The sequence below is a fragment of the Trichechus manatus genome, unplaced genomic scaffold, assembly GCF_000243295.1.
Source record: "Trichechus manatus latirostris isolate Lorelei unplaced genomic scaffold, TriManLat1.0 scaffold00017, whole genome shotgun sequence".
Taxonomy (NCBI): domain Eukaryota; kingdom Metazoa; phylum Chordata; class Mammalia; order Sirenia; family Trichechidae; genus Trichechus; species Trichechus manatus.
In genome coordinates, this window is record NW_004443953.1 from 17,241,719 (window position 1) to 17,263,699 (window position 21,981).

The window sequence follows — 21,981 nt, forward strand, 5'->3', positions numbered from 1 at the left end:
CTTAAGGAATGCTTTTTTTAGCACATCACTTTTTTGTTGCTTAAAAGAAAACACCCTATTCAAAGGGTGGTAGCATATTTGATATCACCATGTCTAAAGAGGAATGGAGTTACAGGAATGAGAAGTATATAATTAGTAAATAATCCCTTTCAACAAGTAAGTTAAGCAGTAAAGCCTTAAAGGGAAAAAAGAAAAGCTGGAGGCAACACAATAAGTGCATATCAGAAATGCATTTTTATTTGAAAACAACTTAAAATTTTAGACAAATGATTTTTAGTATATAAATTTGATTTTGTTTTTATATAGAATATAAAGATGTCCCTCAATCTTCCACGTGAAGGGTTTTACAAGTCTGAAGGAAGAAACTTTCTGCAAACAGGTGGGTCTCTTACATGTGTGGTATTGGAAATCAGCAGTGTAGGGCTCCTACACATAAATTAGGACAAGTGACATCACATATTAAAAAGGGCATAAGAGAAATATTCTAGTTAATTAGATTCAAGAAGCAAACATGACACAAAATCTGTGCAAGTAAGACCAAGTCAGTAACTTTAGTTAGGATACTGCAGATTATACTGGAATAACTGACTTGTGAGGCTATAAAGTAGTGTGCACCACATTAAAACAGCAAGGAAGAGCTATTTTTAGAAAGGCTGGAATGAGAGATTTTCGCTAAAGCAAATTAACTTCTCGTCAACTGCTAAAACAAAATCAAGCATCATAATGAGTGTTAGTATACTGAAGGCATGTCATACCAGTTTCTGTGCAGCATGCTAAAAGTTAGTTAGAGCTTCTTCACTGGTACATACGAATCATTAATAGTCACGGAAAGTTTTTTTTTTTGCCTCCTCGCCAGATTTCAGGCATGTCTTATTTTGGATGGAGTATAGCTTTTATCTATTATTTCATCTTGTAAAAACATGTGAAGACAACGTTCATTCTGTGCCAGAGGATGACCAGCGACCCTAGAAATAAAAATACAAATTTAGTTCAATATTTTACAAAAGTGGTGGTGAGGGATGTCAACACCCATATTTTAAAGTTAGGAAGTGTGTATAACTTAGTAATAACAAAGTGTTATTCTGGAGTGCCCGAAAATATGTTCTATCAATTAATGGTACATTTTCTTTCCTTTGGTTCACAACAGTACTTGAGAAAATATTTAACCCCAGACTAGCTTTACACTGCTTCTGGTGTGCGTACCCAATTAGCTTCTTTACATAGTAGTTGGTATATTTGTAAGAAACCTAAATGAATTTTAATTTTAAAAATGAAGCATGTCATTGATTCTAAGAATTTGTTTTAAAGAAGAAAGTACCTAGGACTGGGGTTAATGATATACTAAAGTTCAATAAAAGCCCAAAATACTAGGAAATAGGCACAGATGTCCTTTCTTTTCTTTTTTTTGTACCTGCTTTTGAAAGTTTCTACCACAGGCTAAACATAAGGCCAGACTGGGCAACCACACTTCATTTTTAAAAATTAAAAACATCTAATATAGCATTAGGAGTCCTGGTGGTACAACAGTTACGCACTTGGCTGCTAACCAAAAGGCTGGCAGTTTGAACCCACCCAGTAGCTTCGAGGGAGAAAGACCTGGCGATTGGCTCCCATAAAGATTACAGCCTAGAAAATCATATGGGGCAGTTCTACTCTGATACGTGGGGTTGCTATGAGTCGACAACACCCAACAATATAGCACTGCCTCCTCCCAAAGGAAAGTATGTTCATAAAAAGGCAAATGCAGGCTGTGCGCTACAGTAGATAAGCAAGAGTTAAAGACTTTGTGTAGCCCTTTCCTATCTTCCATGTGCCACTCACAGATCCAAATCACTGGATAAAATTTCAAGTGCTGCTACTGAATAAGTTCACACAGTATATTCCTATTTCCCAGGACTTGACCTGACTTGGTCAAACTTAAGGCCAATGCACAATCATAGCTGAGCCCCTTCCTGGCCTTACTAGCATAATTCTCCCTATTACATTTGCTTTTAAAAAATAACTACATTTCAAATGGATAAAATTGACAGCTAGAAATTTTGGTTTGTAGCTTATTAAGATTTTCTAAAGTAAAAGACAAACAATCCCACGTCGTCTTTTATTTTCAAAATTTTGCCATGAAAACTTAAAATGTGCACCTTTATACAAGACAGGCTGATAATACCTCCATCTGCAATCAAACAAAATGATTGCAAGTGTATTGTAAATTTTATTGTTCATGCCAGTACATACCTTAAATCAGAAAGAATCATAAGTAAAACTGTATTTTTTAAATACTATAATTTTAAACATAATTTGCATAAATTAACCAAGCAAAACAAATACAAAACTTAAGTCAACATAAAGATACTCATATTTCAATCACACAAGTGTGTTAATATTTATCACGATATTCAACTTGTTAGATACTTTTACTTTGCTTAAATTGTATAAAAAGTTAGTTAGGAAATGGCCAAAAGGAAAAGCAACCAGTAATTTATATCTAAATTTAGGTAGTCACCTAAATTTGAATCTATGAAGTAGTCTCAGAGAACTGTTCATTCTCACACCTTGACGGACAGAAAGCACTTACTTGTTTATAAACTGCTCCAGCCCTTGCTTTCTTTCCTCAATAAAACTGTCATCAAATATTCCATCATCTCCTCTAAAAGGAAGCTGACGCAAAAATGCTTTTCCAGGGAGTGGGGGAACTACAACCTAAAAAACACATGAGGACAGGAAGTTCTGATCAGGATGACTTATTAACTGGGCTGTGAAAATTTACACAGCACAACATGAAGTCAAAGTATATCCTCACTATGAGAGCCATATGACTCTCAAGCTGGTTTAAATATAAAAGATAATCAGTAAAAAAACAATGAAATAAGACAACGTTTTGGAGCAAGATAATCAAATGCAGAACTGTCCATTCAGGGCAAGGCCAAGAACTTAATTATCGTTGTTCCTGGCCTTATCAAAGCACAAGTATACAAACAGACACCTTTGATGCCACCTGAGGAAGACAATGCCTCATTTCAATGGAAACTGCAGAGATGAAAATCGATTCTCAATTAAGTGAAGAAGAAATAAAATACTAATAATGTTCTGTCTGGCACGGATATATAATTCTGTAGTCAATTTCCTCAACCTCTCACCATCTGCATATAGGTCTTTCCTAATTGTAGTTGAGGTGATGAGAAAATAAACAACCCTACACACTGCCACTCTTTCATTTTCTAGGCTAAACAACCTGTCAACTTTCTCCCAAACTCACTATCCTCCTATCTTTTCCCAAAGACTTGTCATTTCTTCCTTCCCATACCATAGGAACATCCTGAATCTTCCCCTTCAAAGCCTAACAATCCTCCAGGGTCTACTCATTCTGATCTCTTCCTTCTGGAAATTAGCTGGAGCTCATGTATTTGTTTCAATTAAATAGCACCTAGCTATTTATTTCAGAGTTCCTGGGTGGTACAAACAGTTAATGTGCTCAGATGCTAACCGAAAGACTGGTGGTTTGAATCCACCAGAGACGCCTTGGAAGAAAGGCCTTCAATCTACTTCTGAAAAATCAGCCTCTGAAAACCCTATGGGGCACAGTTCTACTCTGATACACACGGGGTTGCTGTGTGTCAGAATCAACTCCTAACAACTGGTTTAAGAGGATGCTGCTGAACTTTGTGAAAACACTTTTTGTAGCCTGGTGAGCTTGAGAGCCAGAATCCTGGTCGGGGTCAGGTGTGATGGTCCAGGAGGGACACAAAAGACCAAATGTTTTATGTTTCAATTTATAGGAAATGTCCAGAACAGGCAAATCCATTGAGATAGAAAGTAGATTAATGATTGTCTGCGCTAGGTGGGGAGGTATTGGAGGGGAAATGGGTAGTAACTACTAATGGGTATGGGATTTCTTCTTAGGGTGATAAAAATGTTCTATAATTGACTGTAGTGATAGTTTGCACAACTGTGAATATACTAAACACCACTGAATTGTACTCTTTAAATGGGTGAATTGTATGGTAGGTGAATTATATCTCAATAAACTTGTTATTAGGGGAAAAAAAGTAAAGTATACATTCAGCAAACATTTATTAAACACCCCAATGTGCTAGGTCTATGTCAGGCAAAGCCCAAAGCCTATCAAGGCCCTTCTTCCTCATGATCATAAAAAATTTCTTCTTTTTCACCCAAAGCATTCCTAACTAGTTTTGTACATTTAAATCTTCAAATCACACATAATTTGTATATAAACAAACAAACAAAAAAAAAACCAAACCCGTTGCCATCGAGTCGATTCTGACTCATAGTGACCCTAAAGGACAGGGTAGAACTGCCCCATAGGGTTTCCAAGGAACAGCTGGTGGATTCAAACTGCTGACCTTTTGGTTAGCAGCAGTAGCTCTTAACCACTATGCCACAAGGGCTCCAATTTGTATATAGTGAGTTATAAATCTTTATTCCCAAATAGAAATGCAAATGCTTCAATCCCATTTACTGAATATACGTGTTCCTTTCTCCACTCACTGACAATGTTATTTTTGTTATGAATTAAACTCCCTATAAACACAAGTCAGCTTCTAAACTCTCTCTGACATTCCACTAATCTATCTGCCAGTCCCTAAAGCAATACCATACTGGAGCCCTGGTGGTGCAGTGGTTAAGAGCTATGGCTGCTAACCAAAAGGTCAGGAGTTCAAATCCACCAGCTGCTCCTTGAAAACCCTATGGGGCAGTTCTACTCTGTTCTATAGTGTGGCTATGAGTCGGCACTGACTCAATGGCACCTAACAACACTAACAACAAAGCAATACCACACTATTTTAATTACTACACTCTTAAGACATGTTCTGATGTCTAGTAGCTCAATATTTATTCAAAATAATTTTTTGGCTATTTTTGAGCTTTTTCTGATTCTAAAGCTCCTATAAATCTGTAAGTTTATAAAGAACCCCTTTAAGATTTCTATTAGAATTTTATGAATAAGTTAGGAGATATTACCTTAGTTCCTTCAGGTCTCTGCTAAAATGTCATTTATAAGTAAAGCCTTCCCTTGACCATCCAATATAAGACAGTAACTCTCCTGGTACTTCTTATTTCTCTTAATTTTGTTTTGTAAAGCTTATTACCCATCTGACATACTATATATTTTACTATTTTCTTCCCGTTTTCCCTTCCCTTCACCACCACCCTGACTTATGCAATAGAATGTAAGCACCATAAAAGTGGGGATTTTATTTTGTTCTGTAACTCCTATAACACTAAAATGTCTGCAGAATAAATTAATGTTTAAAATAGTAAATATTCTAAACCAGGAATGTAGTATTTCTATTTATTAAGGTCTACTTTTATGTCACTTAGTGAAGTTTTACAGTTTTCTTTACATGAGTCTTATGTTGTTAGTTTTATTAACATGTATTTTATGCTTTGATGTTATTTTGAGTAAGGTAGTTTTTCCTTGACATTTTTGGTAGAATGCTATGATCTGTATATATCACTCTCGTATTCAGCCACATTTATCTGGTTTAAGAAGTTTTCCTTCTATTTCTAGCTTACGAAGCTTCAGAAGTGAGCACAACGCAGCCTTAACCTACTTCATGACCCCTACCACACCCACTTCTTTCCTACTACACTCTAGTCACAAATAACTTTTCACCATTCTGACACAGGACTGGAATGAGGGACATGAGAGTTAGACCTTTCTCCCTCCAATTTATTTGGTAGAAAAAGACACCAAATTTTCTTCTAACAGAAGATAATCCTTATCAAGGTATATAATAGTGTTTGGCAAATTGCAGGTGGCAAACCCACTAGTGTATCATGGCCATCATTTTAAAAAGCTACGCTAAAGAGACTATCAGCAGGTATTACACAGAGTAAGGTTAAGTATTATTTTATAGAATTTTTATTTGTTATATGTACGTGTGATAATGAAAAAATGTATGTATTATGACTCAGTAAAAAAATTGGTAATACAGTGACATGAGATGTAGTGAGGAAGAGAAACCTGGCAAAGTGTGTGGGGGGGAGGAGGGGGGAACAGGAAGATGAGGAAAAGGAAGGAAGAGATAGCAAGAAAGTTTTAAGAAGTGTTACAACCCAAGTGAGAGTCAACGAAGACCTCAACTGGGCCACTGAGGTAGATAAGCAAAAGAAGAGTTTCAAGGAAATATTACAAAGATTCTTTCTCTACCTCCCTTGAAATAACATGAAACTGAACTATTTGAAAAAAAGAAATCCTATTTGCTTTTACCCATTTTATTCAAGATAATTTTCCTGCAAGATTTTAAACATTAAAACTCGTAACGTTTTGCTTTAAGGAAGCATTAAAAATAATTCTTACCTTGCTCTCTCTTTCTAATTCACTTCGCAGCCATTCAAAGTCACTGTATCTTCTTCTAACAGTAGATTCCTTCAGCTTGAAAATAGGAAGATTTGTCTGAAACAATTAAAAGGTTACTCCTAAAGTGAAGCACTATCAAGCTAAGGGGGACTTCAAAAAAAGAGAAACTTATGTTAATCAAATTGCTAATATGGCAAGCCTAGTTACATTTAGATAATAATAAAATTATTAAGATGACATTTTATCTCTAACAAAACAAAACTTTGCTAATTGTTAAGTATATTTACACTAGAATACAATTTTTAAAATGCATGCTACACGTGTGCTTTGGGGTAACCATTCTGCCTTAGGTTATTTACATAAACAGAGATCATTTTTCTATTATTTCCGTGTGTTGTAAAATACCAACTGAGCAGGAATGAGAAAAAGTACCTTAGTATGCAATGCTCATAGTGGAAAGAGACCTTATCCAAACCACACCCACTGCTGTTGAGTCAGTCCGACTAACAGCTACTCTGTAGGACAGAGCAGAGCTGCCCCATAAGGTTTCCAAGGATGTAATCTTTTCAGAAGCAGGCTGCCACATCTTTCTCCCACAAAGCTGCTGGTGGATTTGAACTGGAGACCTTTCGGATAGCAGCTGAACACTTTAACTACTGTGCCACCAGGGCTCTCTGGAAAGAGAGCTTAACTACTTTAAAATGAAATAAAAAATATTTCATTACTAGAACTGGAGCCCTGGTGGTGTGGTGGTGAAGTGCTACAGCTGCTAACCAAAAGGTTGGCAGTTTGAATCCACCAGCTGTTCTTAGTTTCCTATGGGGCAAGTTTACTCTGTCCTATAGGGTCACTATGAGTCGGAATCGACTTGATGGCAACGGGTTTGGTTTTCATTGTTGTTGTTGTTAGGACTAGGTTGTTGTACATTCGGTCGCTATGAATCAGAATTGACTCAAGGGCACCTACTGGGACTAGATTAGCTCTTGTATAATGAAAGAAATGAATGAAGCACTATTCATAACGGCCTTCTTTAAAAAATGCCAGAAAATAGCAGGCAAGGAGTTGGAGCATCCGAACTCTTACCACTAGCAAGAAATTAAGAGTCATATACATTAGATAAGGTTCATAGATACAGAGTTTACAAGTTGGGGGCAAGTTTAAGAACTGAAAACATAATGCCCAGCACTTTGAAGTTACATCAGAATGTAAACAAAAAAGAAAAACTTTTAGAGACTTTGTTCTTACAAGATTACAAAGGCTACTACTTGCCACTTCTGTCAACTTCTATTTTTTATAGGATTCCTCTTATGCTACCAAATCCAATAAAAAAGTTTTCTGATTAAGCACTATTAGCAGGAGCTGTTTGATACTAGTATTTTATTATCAAGAATAGGTTTAAAATGCACATAAAAGTGCCATGGAAGTAAGGCCTGGTGATCTGCTTCCAGAAGGTTACAACCTTGAAAACTCTATGGAACAATTCTATTCTGTAATGCATGGGGTTGCCATGAGTCAGAATGGATTGATGGCAACGAACACCACTAACAATGTCACTTAAAAGTTTGCAGGGGACAGAAATGATCTAACACATTTTAAGCCATAACTTGTTGAAAATGCTATTTAATACCCTAAATTTTTAGACTGTATTTTGTCCTTAATTCAGTCTTTGAGTAGAACTGTAGAAAAAAGTTAAGCGCCACCTGAAGGAAAGACTGGCTTCCTACTATGTACAGGGACAACAACATTGTGCAAAATTCAACTCCTAAGAAAATTTCAGGCATTTGTTAAACTTAATGCTGCTGGTTAAGTAAATGTCATTCAGCAAAAGAAAAGCTTTTTATTCAGGACCTGAAACCCATTTTGTAGTGGTCTCAATTTTTTCCAAAGTGTATTAACTTCTATGTTGTATACCTTACAGCCTGAAATTTTCTACAGATGCTATTGCGTCTAACACTGTATAGGTTTCAAGCATGAAACCAAATCTCACAAGAGGTTTAAAAGCACTTGAATTTTCTTTCCCAGGTAACCACAACATTTGTTCATTGTATTAATGACTAAGAGCAAAATTGCACCTAACAAGACTCTTATTATACTAAAAGTCAAGCTTATATTTAGCGATGCTGGTTTGCTGTACAGAGGGATATTCTTATCCCCCACAGGGAATAAAATTAAGTCCCCTGGAGAGCAGGATGATAATTTCCAGAAAGCAAGCACTGGATTATTTCTCTCTAGTTTCACTCATTGGATTTTTAACCAAGCTCACCCTTCCACATTAAAATATTAAGTCTTTGTAAGTGTCTAAAGATAGAAGGGTCTTTACAGAATTGAGTGTTTTCTGAAGGTGAGATTTTACATTTTGAATTCCCTCCTCTCAAATTACTTTACAAAAGGGATTAACTACTCTCTTTATTCAATACGTTAAGATCAAGCCAGTGAAAAGTGTTCCCTAAGAATTTTCATACTTCTGTGCACGGAAGTCTATAAAGTTAATCTCTGAAACAACATATCAAGCTTACAGGTACAATGTTGAGGGAAGTGTGCCAATTCAGCTCATTTTACCTTCCATCTTCCCTTTTGAACTTTTGACACAATCATGATTATATCTGACTCATTCTAATAGAGCAAGTAGACCCCACCTTTTGGTGCGAGTAGGAGGGGGAAATCCCTTCTCTTCTATGATTAGCTGATAGTTTAATAGTTTATATATTAAAGGATCATGGTTTAGTTTAAGAAAACTCTTTTATTTAGTTTTCTCACCTGGCTATAATTTCTCTTTTTGTATGAAGACTTCTTTAGAGCTCTTATAAAGCTATGTCAAGAAATTCTTAATATTATTTGCCTGTCACCTTTAGAGTAATTAAGTTTTGTCGGTTAACTTTTTCTTGATCATTACACCAAAACCAAAATCAAACCCATTGCCATCTAGTCAATTCCAACTCACAGCAACCCTATAAAACCAAAAACCAAACCCATTACCACTGAGTCTACTATGACTCATAGCAACCTTATAGGACAGAGTAGAACTGCCCCATAGGGTTTCCAAGGAGCGCCTGGTGGATTTGAATAAAACGACTCAAAGGGCTTCCATGGCTGTAATCTTTACAGAAGCAGACTGCTACATCTTTTTTCTGAGGAGCGATGGGTGGGTTTAAACCGCCAACCTTTCAGTTAGTAGCTGAGCAATTAACCACTGGGCCACCAGGGCTCCTTTCTTAATCATTACAAGAACTTTAAATTCAACTTACTTGATCAAAATAAACATATGGAAAGCGCTGAGGTTTTCTGTTTACACCACTGAGCTATCAGTTAACTACAAACTCTTGTGATTGGCTACTTTCAATTTATTTACCTTTATAAAATGTTGTATTTTGGTTTTCTGAGGGGAGAAGAGCAAGGAGAATTATTTTTTTCCTACAACTATGGGAGGATTCATTCAACTATTATTTACTGAGCACCTATAAAATTTGAGCACAGTGCTAGATATGATGGGGAACATAATGATGAATAAGTTGCAGTCCTGGCCCCTTATAAAGTTTATCATATAGTAGGGAGGTATAGAAGATAAGTATATAGAAAGTTACAATTTATATGGTTAAAAATATCATAAGCCATAAACAAAGCTGAGAGACAAAGAACAAACTGTAGTTGAATATTCACAACATATAAGGAAAAGCTAATTCATTAAAATATGAATAAATGTAATAAACGCAAAGATGAATAACCTGACAAAACACGCAGAACATGGAAACTCTAATGGCCAGTAATGTCCAACTTCACTCACACAAGTGATGCTAGTTAAGACAGTAAGATCCCATCTTCACTTACCAGACAGGAAAGAACTAAATTGTAATACCCAGGTTGGTGAGGGTAGAGAAAGACAGGCACCTAAAAAACCTGCTGACAGTAGTGAGAACTGGTACAACCTTTAAGAAGGGCCTCCTGGTGACATCACTATTTCAAACGCATATATCTTTTGAGCCAACAATTCCACAAGAAATTAATCCGATGAATATTCTTACAGGCACAGAAAGATATCAGTGCACAAAAGTTTTACTTTAGCATTATGTAAAACTAGAATAGAAACTTAACATATTGTTACAGCCATAAAATGAAATATTACATACTTTTACAAAATATAATTTAGCTAGATACTGACAAGAAAGATGTCTAAGATGTGTTAAGTATAAGAAGTTTCATGCATATAGCATGATACTATTTGTAGGAAAAAAAAAAAAAAGCAAAAAGGAATTAAAAATTGAGTTGGCCAGGATTCTTTTTACACATGGAGCTATCTTATAGGAAGGCAGTTGAGAATGGAGAAAAAAGTATGAATTAAATGCAGAGAAGTAGCAAGTTCAGGATATATTTGGGAAGTAATTCTTACATATTCTAAAGCATAGGTGACGATAGGAAATAAAACTGAAAAGATTAAACTGGGTCCTGAATGGCTGGCTAAGCTATCCATTGTAAGCAAAAGGAGTTAGTAAACATCTTTTAACAGAAAAGTGGTATGCTAAAACTCTAGGCTAGAGTTACGTCGGTAGCAAAGGAGGTGAGAGAACAAAGAAGTTAGCACAGAAGTAGAAGCCACAGAACTTGACAGATCAGCTGCATGTATGCATAAGGAGCAGCACTTTATTTCATAACAGGTAAAAGTGTCAGACTCTTCGGCCACTTGTATGAAATAATAATACTTGTAGGAAATATTTTACCTGCTCTTTGTAGGAAATAATAGATCAGCCAATATAGTCTCATATGATCAGAGAAGAGCAAAAGTAAAATCCATCATCAGCAAAAGCCACAGCCTAAGCCACAGCCTTCATCTGTATCTGTGTATGTGTGTGTCGGTAAATGCTGAAGAGGTTGACTTTGAGTAATCTTGGTCTACTTTATACTTCAGACTTTTCAATTTCACTCATGAGGTTATGAAAACTCTGCAAATCATGTTTCACTACACCTCTGAAACAAACACAGGAGCGCCTATAAATATTTGTATCAAATACTCAACACTTTTAAAAGTAAGCTGGGTAGCTCACTTAGTATCGATATAAGAAACCCAATATTAATAATTTAAAGGTATCTCAGAGCTAAAGCCCAAGCTAAACTTAAACAGCAGAGAATTATAATTATCTGCTACTCAAAAAGTTAAGTTTTATGCCTAGGAAATTTTACATTGTATACAGTCCATAGGAAATTTTACATTGTATACAGTCCATAGGAAATTTTACATTGTATACAGTCCATATTCAAATTTTACTAGTGTCCCAATGGTATTCTTTGTAACTTTAAAAAAAAAAAACAGAATCTAATCAATAATTAAGTATTGCACCTGGTTGTCTCTTTCAAACCAAAAACCAAACCCGTTGCGTCAAGTCGATTCCGACACATGGTGGCCCTACAGGATAGAGTAGAACTGCCCCATAGGGTTCTAGGCTACAATCTTTACTGAAGCAGACTGCCACATCTTTCTCCCGCTGGTGGGTTCGAATTGCCAACCTTTTGGTTAGCAGCTGAGTGCTTTAACCACTGCACAACCGGGGCTCCTTTTACTTGTCTCTTTAGTTTCGTTTAATCTAGAACTGTACCCCCCTGCCCTTTTTGCCATTCAAGACACTGACATTTTTAGAGTCCAGGCCAGATACTTGGGACATATTCTACCTTTGGGTTTGTCTGATTGTCTCTTCATGACCACCTGGCATGTTATGTTACATATTTTTGGCAGGAATGTGCCTAAGTGATGTTGAAGCCTTCTGAGTGCATCACGTCAGGAGATGCATGTGTCAGTTTGCCCTACTACTGGATCACTTGGTTAACATGAGGCCAGTAAAGGTACTCTTTTTTATTCTCTTAATAGTTAATAAAGATTGCTTTTTTAAAAAAAAAATTCTTGCACTTGCCCTTCATGATAAAATTTGGTGCCATTTAGAATTTGCCCAGCTAAATGAAAAACTTACAGAATTGTCAGAGCACAATTCACGTTTTTTAAGTTATTTGCCTGACTTTAACCATTATCTAGGAAAGGAGCCCTACTGGGGCAACAGTTAAGCACTCGGCTGCTAATCAAAAGGTTGGAAGTTCGAACCCACCCTGCAGCTCTGTGGGAGAAAGACCTGGTGATCTGATCCCGTAAAGATTACAGCCTAGTAGAACCGAAGGTCGAGAAGGGGAGAGTGTTAACATGTTGTGGGTTTGGTAACCAATGTCACAAAACAATATGTGTACTAATTGTTTAATGAGAAGCTGGTTTGTTCTGTAAACTGTCATCTAAAGTACAATAGTAAAAAACAAAAATAAAAAAAAACTGTAAAAAAAAAAAAAAAGATTACAGCCTAGAAAACCCTATGGGGCACTTCTACTCTGTCACATGGGGTTACTATAAGTTGAAATCGACTCCACAGTACCTAACAACCACCACCACCACCATTAGGAAAGAGACTGGTTTATTACACGAAAGCCCCACTCTCTGCCAAATACAGTGTGGATATGCAAGAAGTGTTAAGTACATATGCCCACAATTTGTTGATTCAGTAGACAGGGTAAGAATAGGGTTTATAGTCCACTTGGTTATGGATATTTGCACCTGGTCCAGGAGAAACTCAGCGTAATTCCCAAGCTTCTGTGCACCTCGCCTTTTCATTTGTAAGATGAGAAAACATTTTGCTTAGCTCATGAAAAGGTGATGGACTAATTATATAAGATATCTGAGGTATTCAGAAAACTAGAAAAGAACAAGACTAAAAACCTGTAGAGAACTGATCAATATTATTTTATTGCTGTTTCTGTTCTAATAATATACCACAAAACAAAACTTCAAACAAATGAAATGTTGTAAGATGTCTGTGTATCTAATAACCCAAAACCAAACCCGCTGCCATCTAGTTGATTCTGACTCATAGCGACCCTATAGGATAGAGAAGAACTGCCCAATAGGGTTTCCAAGGAGCAGCTGGGGAATTTGAACTGCTGACCTTTTGGTTAACAGCTGTAGCTCTTTACCAGTGTACCACCAGGGCTCCGTATACCTGATAGATGCTCTTAAACTGTTATTTATATAAAAAAAGAAACCAGCCATTTTCCCCAAAGTAAAGTACAGGGTAAGATCATCAGGAATACAAATTGACATTGTAACACTAAAGAAGAGATTTCTGAAACCTTGGTATAGAGCTCTAAAACAAGTGCTCCCTTCAAGTCTAAACACAGGAAACTGCAACATTATTAGTTTTCAAAAAGGTAGGCCTTACACAGGTTGACCTATTAAAGTCAGCAGCTAAAGATACCATATATGTAACCTGATTATCACTGATAGCCACGTAGAAAACCAAGCCTTAAGATGTGATCACCTGAATATAGCTTAACAATAGATACTAGAAAAATGTTTACTAGGTGCTTCTAGTATTTCTTCAAATGGTGTCACATGTACATTTGGAAAAAGAGACTGGCAACGACATCAAAAGTATACTCAATAGGCCATAATCTATTCAACCAATCCTAAGAGATGTAAATGGACGCCCCACTACCGTTCTCATTAACGGCTGCATTTCTCCAAATATATGCATCTAGTGATAAAGGATAAGCTGAGAAGTGCTTAAGCTATTACCTCCCGCTTCAGTACTTTTGATACTTGTTTTACCCAATCTGGAACAGCATGAATAACTGGAGATATGGTTTATAACCTAGATGAACTCTAAACATGGCTGGGGAGAAGTCACTTAAGTGAAGAATAAGCTTTTAGTCTGGAGAACCTTTGAAATGTAGATTGTCACTAAGCCATGGTATTTAGTTTAGTTTCTTTCTTTCATTTTTTTCTTTCTTTTCTTCTTTTTTAAAATAAGGACGTGGCCTTCCAGTGATACAATTCCCCATTACTTTAAAAGAAGTAATCCTTATGGTATAACTTCTAAAACACTATAGAAGACATTATCTAGACTGGCTTAATGAATAAACCAAGTAACTCCATATACCTTTCCAACTTTCATCGATATTAATTCTTCTTTGGCCTTTCTTATTCATTGTCCAGCTTTTGCATGCATACGTGGTGACTGAAAATACCATGGCTTGGGTCAGGTGCACCTTAGTCCTCAAAGTGACATCTTTGCTTTTTAATACTTTAAAGAGGTCTTTTGCAGCAGATTTGCCCAATGCTACGTCGTTTAGTTCTTGGCTGCTGCTTCCATGGGAACTGACTGTGGATCCAAGTAAAATGAAATCCTTGACAATTACAATAGTTTCTGTTTAACATGATATATACACATGTATATATGAGGTTGGGAGTCCTGGTGTTGCAGTGGTTAAGAGCTATGGCTGCTAACCAAAAGGTCAGCAGTTCGAATCCACCAGCTGCTCCTTGGAAACCCTATGGGGCAGTCCTACTGTCTCTTATAGGGTCACTATGAGTCAGAATTGACTCAACAGCAATGGATTTTTGGTTTTTATATTAGGCTGAGTTTGCATGGTAGGTTCATAAAAAGGCATCCTTAGAATTAAAAAAAATTAGAATAATACATGTCCATTTGCAGAAATTTCATTTTGGTATATAACCGTTCAATATGAAAATACAAATCTTGGTTTTACTAAATGTATTTTTAGCTTCTCACTTTGTATCATTAACATGATTATATATAGACATTATCCAGGTGGGAAGCAGTATAGTACAATGGTTAAGCACACAGGCTCTGGAAACAGATAATCTGGTTTCAATCCCAACTCCTTCCTTAACCAGCTCTCTGACCCTGGGCAAAAAAATGCAACTGATGAGAGCTGACTGAGGCTTCAATATAGACCCAGGGAATTTACATACCATCCTTAGGATAAACCCCTAAAGGTTTCAAATTGTTCTTCTGAGAAGCTATTTTGCTGTAGATTGGAAGGAACATAACTGCCGTAGGCTATTAACTTTGGTTGCTGTTATGGACTGAATTGTGTCCCCCCAGTATCTGTGTTGGAGTCCTAACCCTATACCTGCTGATGGAGCCCTGGTGGCACAGTGGTTAAGATCTATGCCTACTAACCAAAAGGCTCTGGCAGTTCAAATCCACCAACCGCTCCTTAGAAACCCTATGGAGCAGTTCTACTCTGTCCTATAGGGTGGTTATGAGTTGGAATGGACTCAACAGCAATGAGTCATACCTGTGGATGTAATTCCCTTTGGGAACAGGGTTTTCTCTGTTATGTTAATAACGTCATCAGTGTAGGCATTGCCCTAAACTCAATCGCTTCTGAGTTATAAGAAACAGCAGGGACAGAGACAAGTAAGCACAAACATGAAGATCGCCAAGGAACCAAGGATTGCTGGCTACTAGAAGCTGAGACAGACAAAGAAAGACCTCCTCCTACAGCCACACTCTGAATGTGAACTTCAAGCCTCCTAAACTGTGAGAAAACAAATTTCTATTCTTTAAAGCCACCCACTTATAGTATTTCTGTTACAGTAGCACTAAGAAAGTGAGACAGCGGCCTATAATAAACCATGCCTCCCAGTATTTAAACTTCTTTCTGTATCCCCTCCCACGATGGCTTGGACATGTGACTGCCTTTGATCAATGGTGTATTAGCAAGCACTTGTACACTGGGGCTTGTCCGCTTGGAATATTTGCTGATCAGTATTTGTTCTCTTGGAACCTAGCCACCATTCCGTGGGAAGTCTAACTATCCACATGGAGGAGAACTAAGAACCTGATCAACTGTCCCAGATGAGCTCCTGGCTGGCAGCCGGCACCAATGTACCAGCCATCTGACTGAGCAATCCTGGAAATAAATTCTCCAGTCCCAATTAAGGTGCTCCAGCAGGTGCCAAGTGGAGAACAGAGACAAGCTGTCTCTTCTAAGACCTGACCAAACTGAGGACTTGTGATAAAATGAATGTTTGGCTCTTGGTTTAAGCCACCAAATCTTGGGGTTATTTGTTACACAGCAATACATAATCTAATCAATAACCTAACCTTGGTAGAATTTTGCTAGACAAGAATCAAATAGATTACGAAAGGACTGTATTTCATATATAAAAACTTGGTACCTCAAGTGTAGAGTGTAATTTATTTTTAACTCTTCGCTGTTTACTTCTTTTTTGCTTCCTTATTAGCTCTTGATTATGTTCTGAGGTTCCCAGATAATCCAAAGTAGCTAATTTATTCTGGATTTTCTAGCAAGGGAAGTGTTCCTTCATTAAGAATCTGATAAAATGAGCTACACTGGTTTTTCCATGCTAAACAAAGGCAAGGTTATAAAAGAAAAGACTGAGCTGCTCTCTTTATAATAAATAGCTTGATAAACCTTTAACTAAGAATACATAATATGAAATAGTTTGCTACCTATACTATAAACGAATGAAGCTGAAGTGTTTTTCCAAAACACAAAATAGTACCTGGAAAACTATAAAAAATATGAAAAAGGACGTTTAATGAATTGTAATTCTCTAAGATATGAGTGATATATATATTAATAGATTCTTTTCTAGTCAGAGTGATTAGCTACAAGAGCAACTAGACAATAACATTAAACACTATACACTGCCTGTTTTAAATCGGCAGACTGACAGCAATACCATTACAATATCTGATTTCATAAAGCGCTACAAAGAGTGATTATTGTTTAATAGCCTGACAGTACTCAAATCACTAACACAAAAATCTTCATTTTATTAGAAATATTAGAAATGTGAAGTAACTCTTTGTCTAAGAACCCACATAATAAACCATGGTTAAGAGTACAGGTGATAAGAGGAACTGTAACTTGTCATCAAAGGTTTCAATACATAAATAATTAGATCAGCACAATTTAAAGCATTTTCTGGCAGCACATTCTAATTGTTAGATATAATCAGTATTTGAGGTTAGACCGGAGAGCAGGATGTTCTGGTTCTTTTCCTCATAATTTAAGCCATTTCTGAGTTTTCTGTCTAATCTCTTTTCTTCCCATACTTCCCCTTCCTTGCCCTCTGCCCTGAGTTGTCAAGTCTGTGAGAAATGGAAATCATTCCAGGTCCTTCAATTCTAGTCCTCAAAGTCTACTTGGAAGTGTGGTAAATAAGATATTTTAAGTCACGACATTATATAAATATTAATTATGAAGTCTCATGAACCACAGTAAAATTTTGCTGAAGATCAATCAAAAGCAGCTGCAGCAAAATATCAACAGGGGACTACCAGAAACTCAAGCTGGATTCAGAAGAGTACGTGGAACCAGGGATATCACTGCTGATGTCTGATGGATCCCGGCTGAAAGCAGAGAATACCAGAAAGATGTTTACCTGTGTTTTACTGGCTATGCAAAAGCATTCAACTGTGTGGTTCATAACAAATTATGAATAATGTTGTGAAGGATGGGAGTTCCAGAACACTTAATTGTGCTCATGAGGAACCTGTACACAGATCAAGACTCAGTCATTTGAACAGAATAAGGGGATACTGTGTGGTTTAAAGTCAGGAAAGGTGTGCGTTAGGGCTGCATCCTTTCACAATACTTATCACAATACTTATTCAATCTGTATGCTAAGCAAATAATCTGAGAAGCTAGACTATATGAAGAAGAACAGGGCATCAGGATTGGAGGAAGACTCATTAACAACCTGCAATATGCAGATGACACAACCTTGCTTGCAGAAAGCGAAGAGGACATGAAGCACTTACTGATGAAGATCAAAGACTACAGCTTTCGGTATGGATTACACCTCAACATAAAGAAAACAAAAATCCTCACAAATGGACCAATAAGCAACATCATGACAAATGGAGAAAAGACTGAAGCTGTCAAGGATTTCATTTTACTCGGATCCACAATCAACACCCACGGAAGCAGTGGTCAAGAAATCAAACAACACATTGTATTGAACAAATTTGCTGCAAAAGACTTCTTTAAAGTGTTAAAAAGCACAGGTGTCACCTTGAAGACTAAGGTGTGCCTGACCTAATCCATGGTGTTTTCATTTGCCTCGCAAGCATACGAAAGCTGGACAATGAATAAGGAAGACTGTAGAAGAACTGATGTCTTTAAATTATGGTGTTGGTGAAGAATACTGACTATACCACGGACTGCCAGAAGAACGAATACATCTGTCTTGGAAGAAGCACAGCCAGAATGCTCCTTAGAAGCAAGGATGGTGTGACTTCGTCTTACATACTTTAGACATATCATCAGGAGGGACTAGTCCCTAGAGAAGGACATCATGCGTGGTAAAGTAGAGGGTCAGCTAAAAAGAGAAAGACCCTCAATGAGATGGACTGACACAGTAGCTCCAACAATGGGCTCAAATATAGCAAAAATTGTGGGGATGGCGCATGACTAGGCAGTGTTTTGTTCTGTTATACATAGGGTGGCTATGAGTTGGAACTGACTCTACACATCTACACATCTAAGAGGCTCAATAAACTCCAAGGAGGATTAAATACAAAGAGATCCACAACTAAATACATCACAGTGAAAATGATGAAAGCCAAAGGTAAGCAGAAAATCCTGAAAGTAGCAAGAAAAAAATGATTTATTACATATAGGGCCTCACAATAAGATTAACAGCTGACTTCTCATTAGAAATGGGAGAAGGATGTGGCAGTCTGCTCCTGTAAAGACTACAGCCTTGGAAACCCTATGGGGCAGGCAGTTAAAATCTATCCTATAGGGTCACTATGAGTTTAAATCAATTTGATGGCAAAGGGTTTTCTCATTAGAAACAACAGAAACCATAAAGCAGTGGGATGGCATATTCAACGTCTGAAAGGAAAAAAAAGACTTCTATATCCACTGTGGCAGGTAGAATTCTAACATGAATCCCAAGATTCCTACCCCCTGGTGTACACACCTCTCCTTGAATGTGGGTGGGACCTGTGGATATGACGGATGGCACTTCCATAATTAGGTTACATTGTATGGCAAAAGTGAAAGAATTTTGCAGATGTAATTCAAATCCCCCATGAATCTGACTGAGTTAATGAAAAGGGAGATTATCATGGGTGGGCCTGACCTAATCAGATGAGCCGTTTAAAAGAGGATTTATGCCTTCCCTGAAACCATAAAAATTCCTCCCCTTGCCTTGAAAAAGAAAGCTGTCTACAGCTGCAAGAAAATGAATTCTGCCAACAGCCTGGAAGAGGACCCTGAGCCTCAGGTGAAACTGCAACTGTGGCTGATAATTTGATTGTAGGCCTTATGAGAACCTCAGCAGAGTACTCAGTTAAGCTATGCTCAGACTTCTAACTTACAGAGAAACCAGTGAACTAATATTTGCTATTGTTTTAAGGTGCTAAATTTGTGGTAATCTGTTACACAGCAATAGAAAACTAACACATCCAGCAAAACTATTCTTCAAAAATGAAGAATGAAATAAGGTATTACCAGATAAAGACTGAGAGAAATCACAGCTAGCAGGTCTGCCTTATAAGAAATATTATAGAAAGCACTTCAGGCTGAAACAAAACAGCACCAATGATAACTTGAATCCACATAAAGAAATAAAGAGCACAGTAAATATAATTATGTAGGTAAATATACAAAAACCAAACCAAGCCCACTGCCATCAAGTTGATTCTGATTCATATAAAAGACAGTATAAATATATTTTTCTCTTCCCTTCACTGATTAAAAAGACAACTGTGAAAAACAATTACAAAACTGTATTGTTGGGCTTATAATAGACAAAGATGTAATATGCATGACATTAATAGCACATAGGGAGGATAAGGAAATGGAGCTATATTGGAACAAAGTTTCTATATTATACTAAAATTCAGTTAGCATTAATCTGAAGTAGATTGTGGAAAGCTAACAGGCATACGGTAATTCCTAGATCAACCAGGAACAACAAAAAGTTAAAACGAATTTAAGTGGGAATTAAAATGGTACACTAGAAAATATCTAACACAAAAAGCAGTAAAGGAAGTAGAGAAACAAAAAGGCACGAAACATATAGAAAACAAATAGCAACAACAACAAAAAAACACCCAAACCCGTTGCTGTCGAGTTGATTCCGACTCAGCGATCCCACAGCACAGAGTAGAACTGCCCAATAGGTCTCCAAGGAGTGGCTGGTAGATTTGAACTGCTGACCTTTTGGTTAGCAGCCAAACACTTAAACCACTGTGCCCACCAGGGCTCCAATAGCAAAATAGCAGACATAAACCCAATCATACCAATAATTTCACTGAACATAAATGGATTAAGCATTACACTCAAAAGGCAGTGATTGTTAGACTGGATAAAAAATAAGATCTCACTAGATCCTATCTACAAGAGACACACTTAAGATTAAAAAACATAAGCTAAAAGTGAAAGGGTAGAAAGTGATACATTATGCAAAAAACCCTGAAAAAACTGGAGTGGCTATATAAATATCAGACAATACAGACTTTAAGACAAAACAAAATGTTAAGGACTAACACCAGATTCTTGGGAAAAGGTCATAAAGAATTGCTTTCCTCCTTCACTCTGGTAACTTGAAGGGAAAGATCATATAAACAACTGCCTTCCCTCCACTATCACTTTTGTTTTCATATTTAAAATACTATATTCTATAAGAATATAATGAAGGGACTCTGGAAGAGTTCCACCTTTCCTTAAGCACACCCCAACGATAAACCAGACAGCTTGGGGGAAAAAATGCAGATCTGGTCATTTATATCAGAAAAGTAATCATTTATTGAAAATCACCATTTTAATCTTTCTTGATGGTGCAATAAAAAGCTGGAGCCAACCTTCACATAATAATAATAGCAGCTAATACTGAATAAATTAGATAGTATATAAACTCTGTAACATACCATTTAATTCTCACTTAACTTTGAGGAAAATACTAACACTCTCATCTTTAGGTTGGAAAACAGGTACAGAGGTGTTAATTGCCCAAGGGCACTCAGTTAATAGACGGGGGAAAAGTGGGATATGAATTCGTATCCATAATTTGAATGTTCTTAAGGACTATTAAACATTATCCCTCAAAGAACAAAAACTTAGTGGAGGGTCTAAAAGAATGGAGGTCCCTGGTACAGGCAGTCCTTGGGTTTTAAATGTCTGACCCGTAGTTATGAACCAACCCTCGTAAAGCCTATTATATTAAAAATTCGAGCTACATACAATGGTTCGTAATAACAAACAGGCGCTGCTTTGCAATGGGTATCAAAACATTATTATTACTGTATTATAATGTTAAAGATGTTTTAGTGTATCTGGAAGTGTTTCTTTAATGTTTTTATGCATACAAAGGTACACTATACACTAAGACAAACATCTGACTGATGTTAGATACAAACCATACCTGTTCTTACTTAAAGACAGATTTAGGAACGGAACTCGTTAGTAATCCAGGGACCGCCTGTACGTAAGTACTCACTAACAGTAGTTTTGCTCCTAGCCACAAACCTCTACCTCCACAAAATACTGAAGTCTGCCTCCATCCTTTTCTACCAGTACTGGGTAGGGAACGATGGCACCTGATAGCCCAAATAGATCAACTGGGAGAAAAGTCTACCTTCTCAAAAAAGGAAACTAGAACAATATAAGCAAGTTAACCAAACCCAACAAGAAAATGAGACGTGGCTCAGGTCTTCTGCTGGTGGGGCAGGGGCAGAGACCCCTCTACAAGGACTGACAGAAAATGAGAGAAACAAAATGTAATGTCAGGGCAAGTGTGGTAATTAATAATAATAAATAGCAACTATGAATTTAACAATAAAATTTCT

At 36.9% G+C, this 21,981-nt stretch overlaps 1 protein-coding gene across 1 annotated transcript in view; it reads right to left on the reverse strand.

The window, feature by feature from the left end:
• Positions 1–215: 215 nt before the first annotated feature.
• Positions 216–21,981, reverse strand: part of SNX3 (sorting nexin 3) — a 40,506-nt gene continuing 18,740 nt past the window's right edge. The window contains exons 2-4 of the mRNA XM_004372443.3: positions 6,320–6,415; positions 2,573–2,697; positions 216–965 (exon numbers count right to left, since the gene is read on the reverse strand). Of these exons, the coding sequence (XP_004372500.1) occupies positions 860–965; positions 2,573–2,697; positions 6,320–6,415 (327 nt within the window). The 3' untranslated portion in view covers positions 216–859. The remainder of the gene's footprint in view (positions 966–2,572; positions 2,698–6,319; positions 6,416–21,981) is intronic.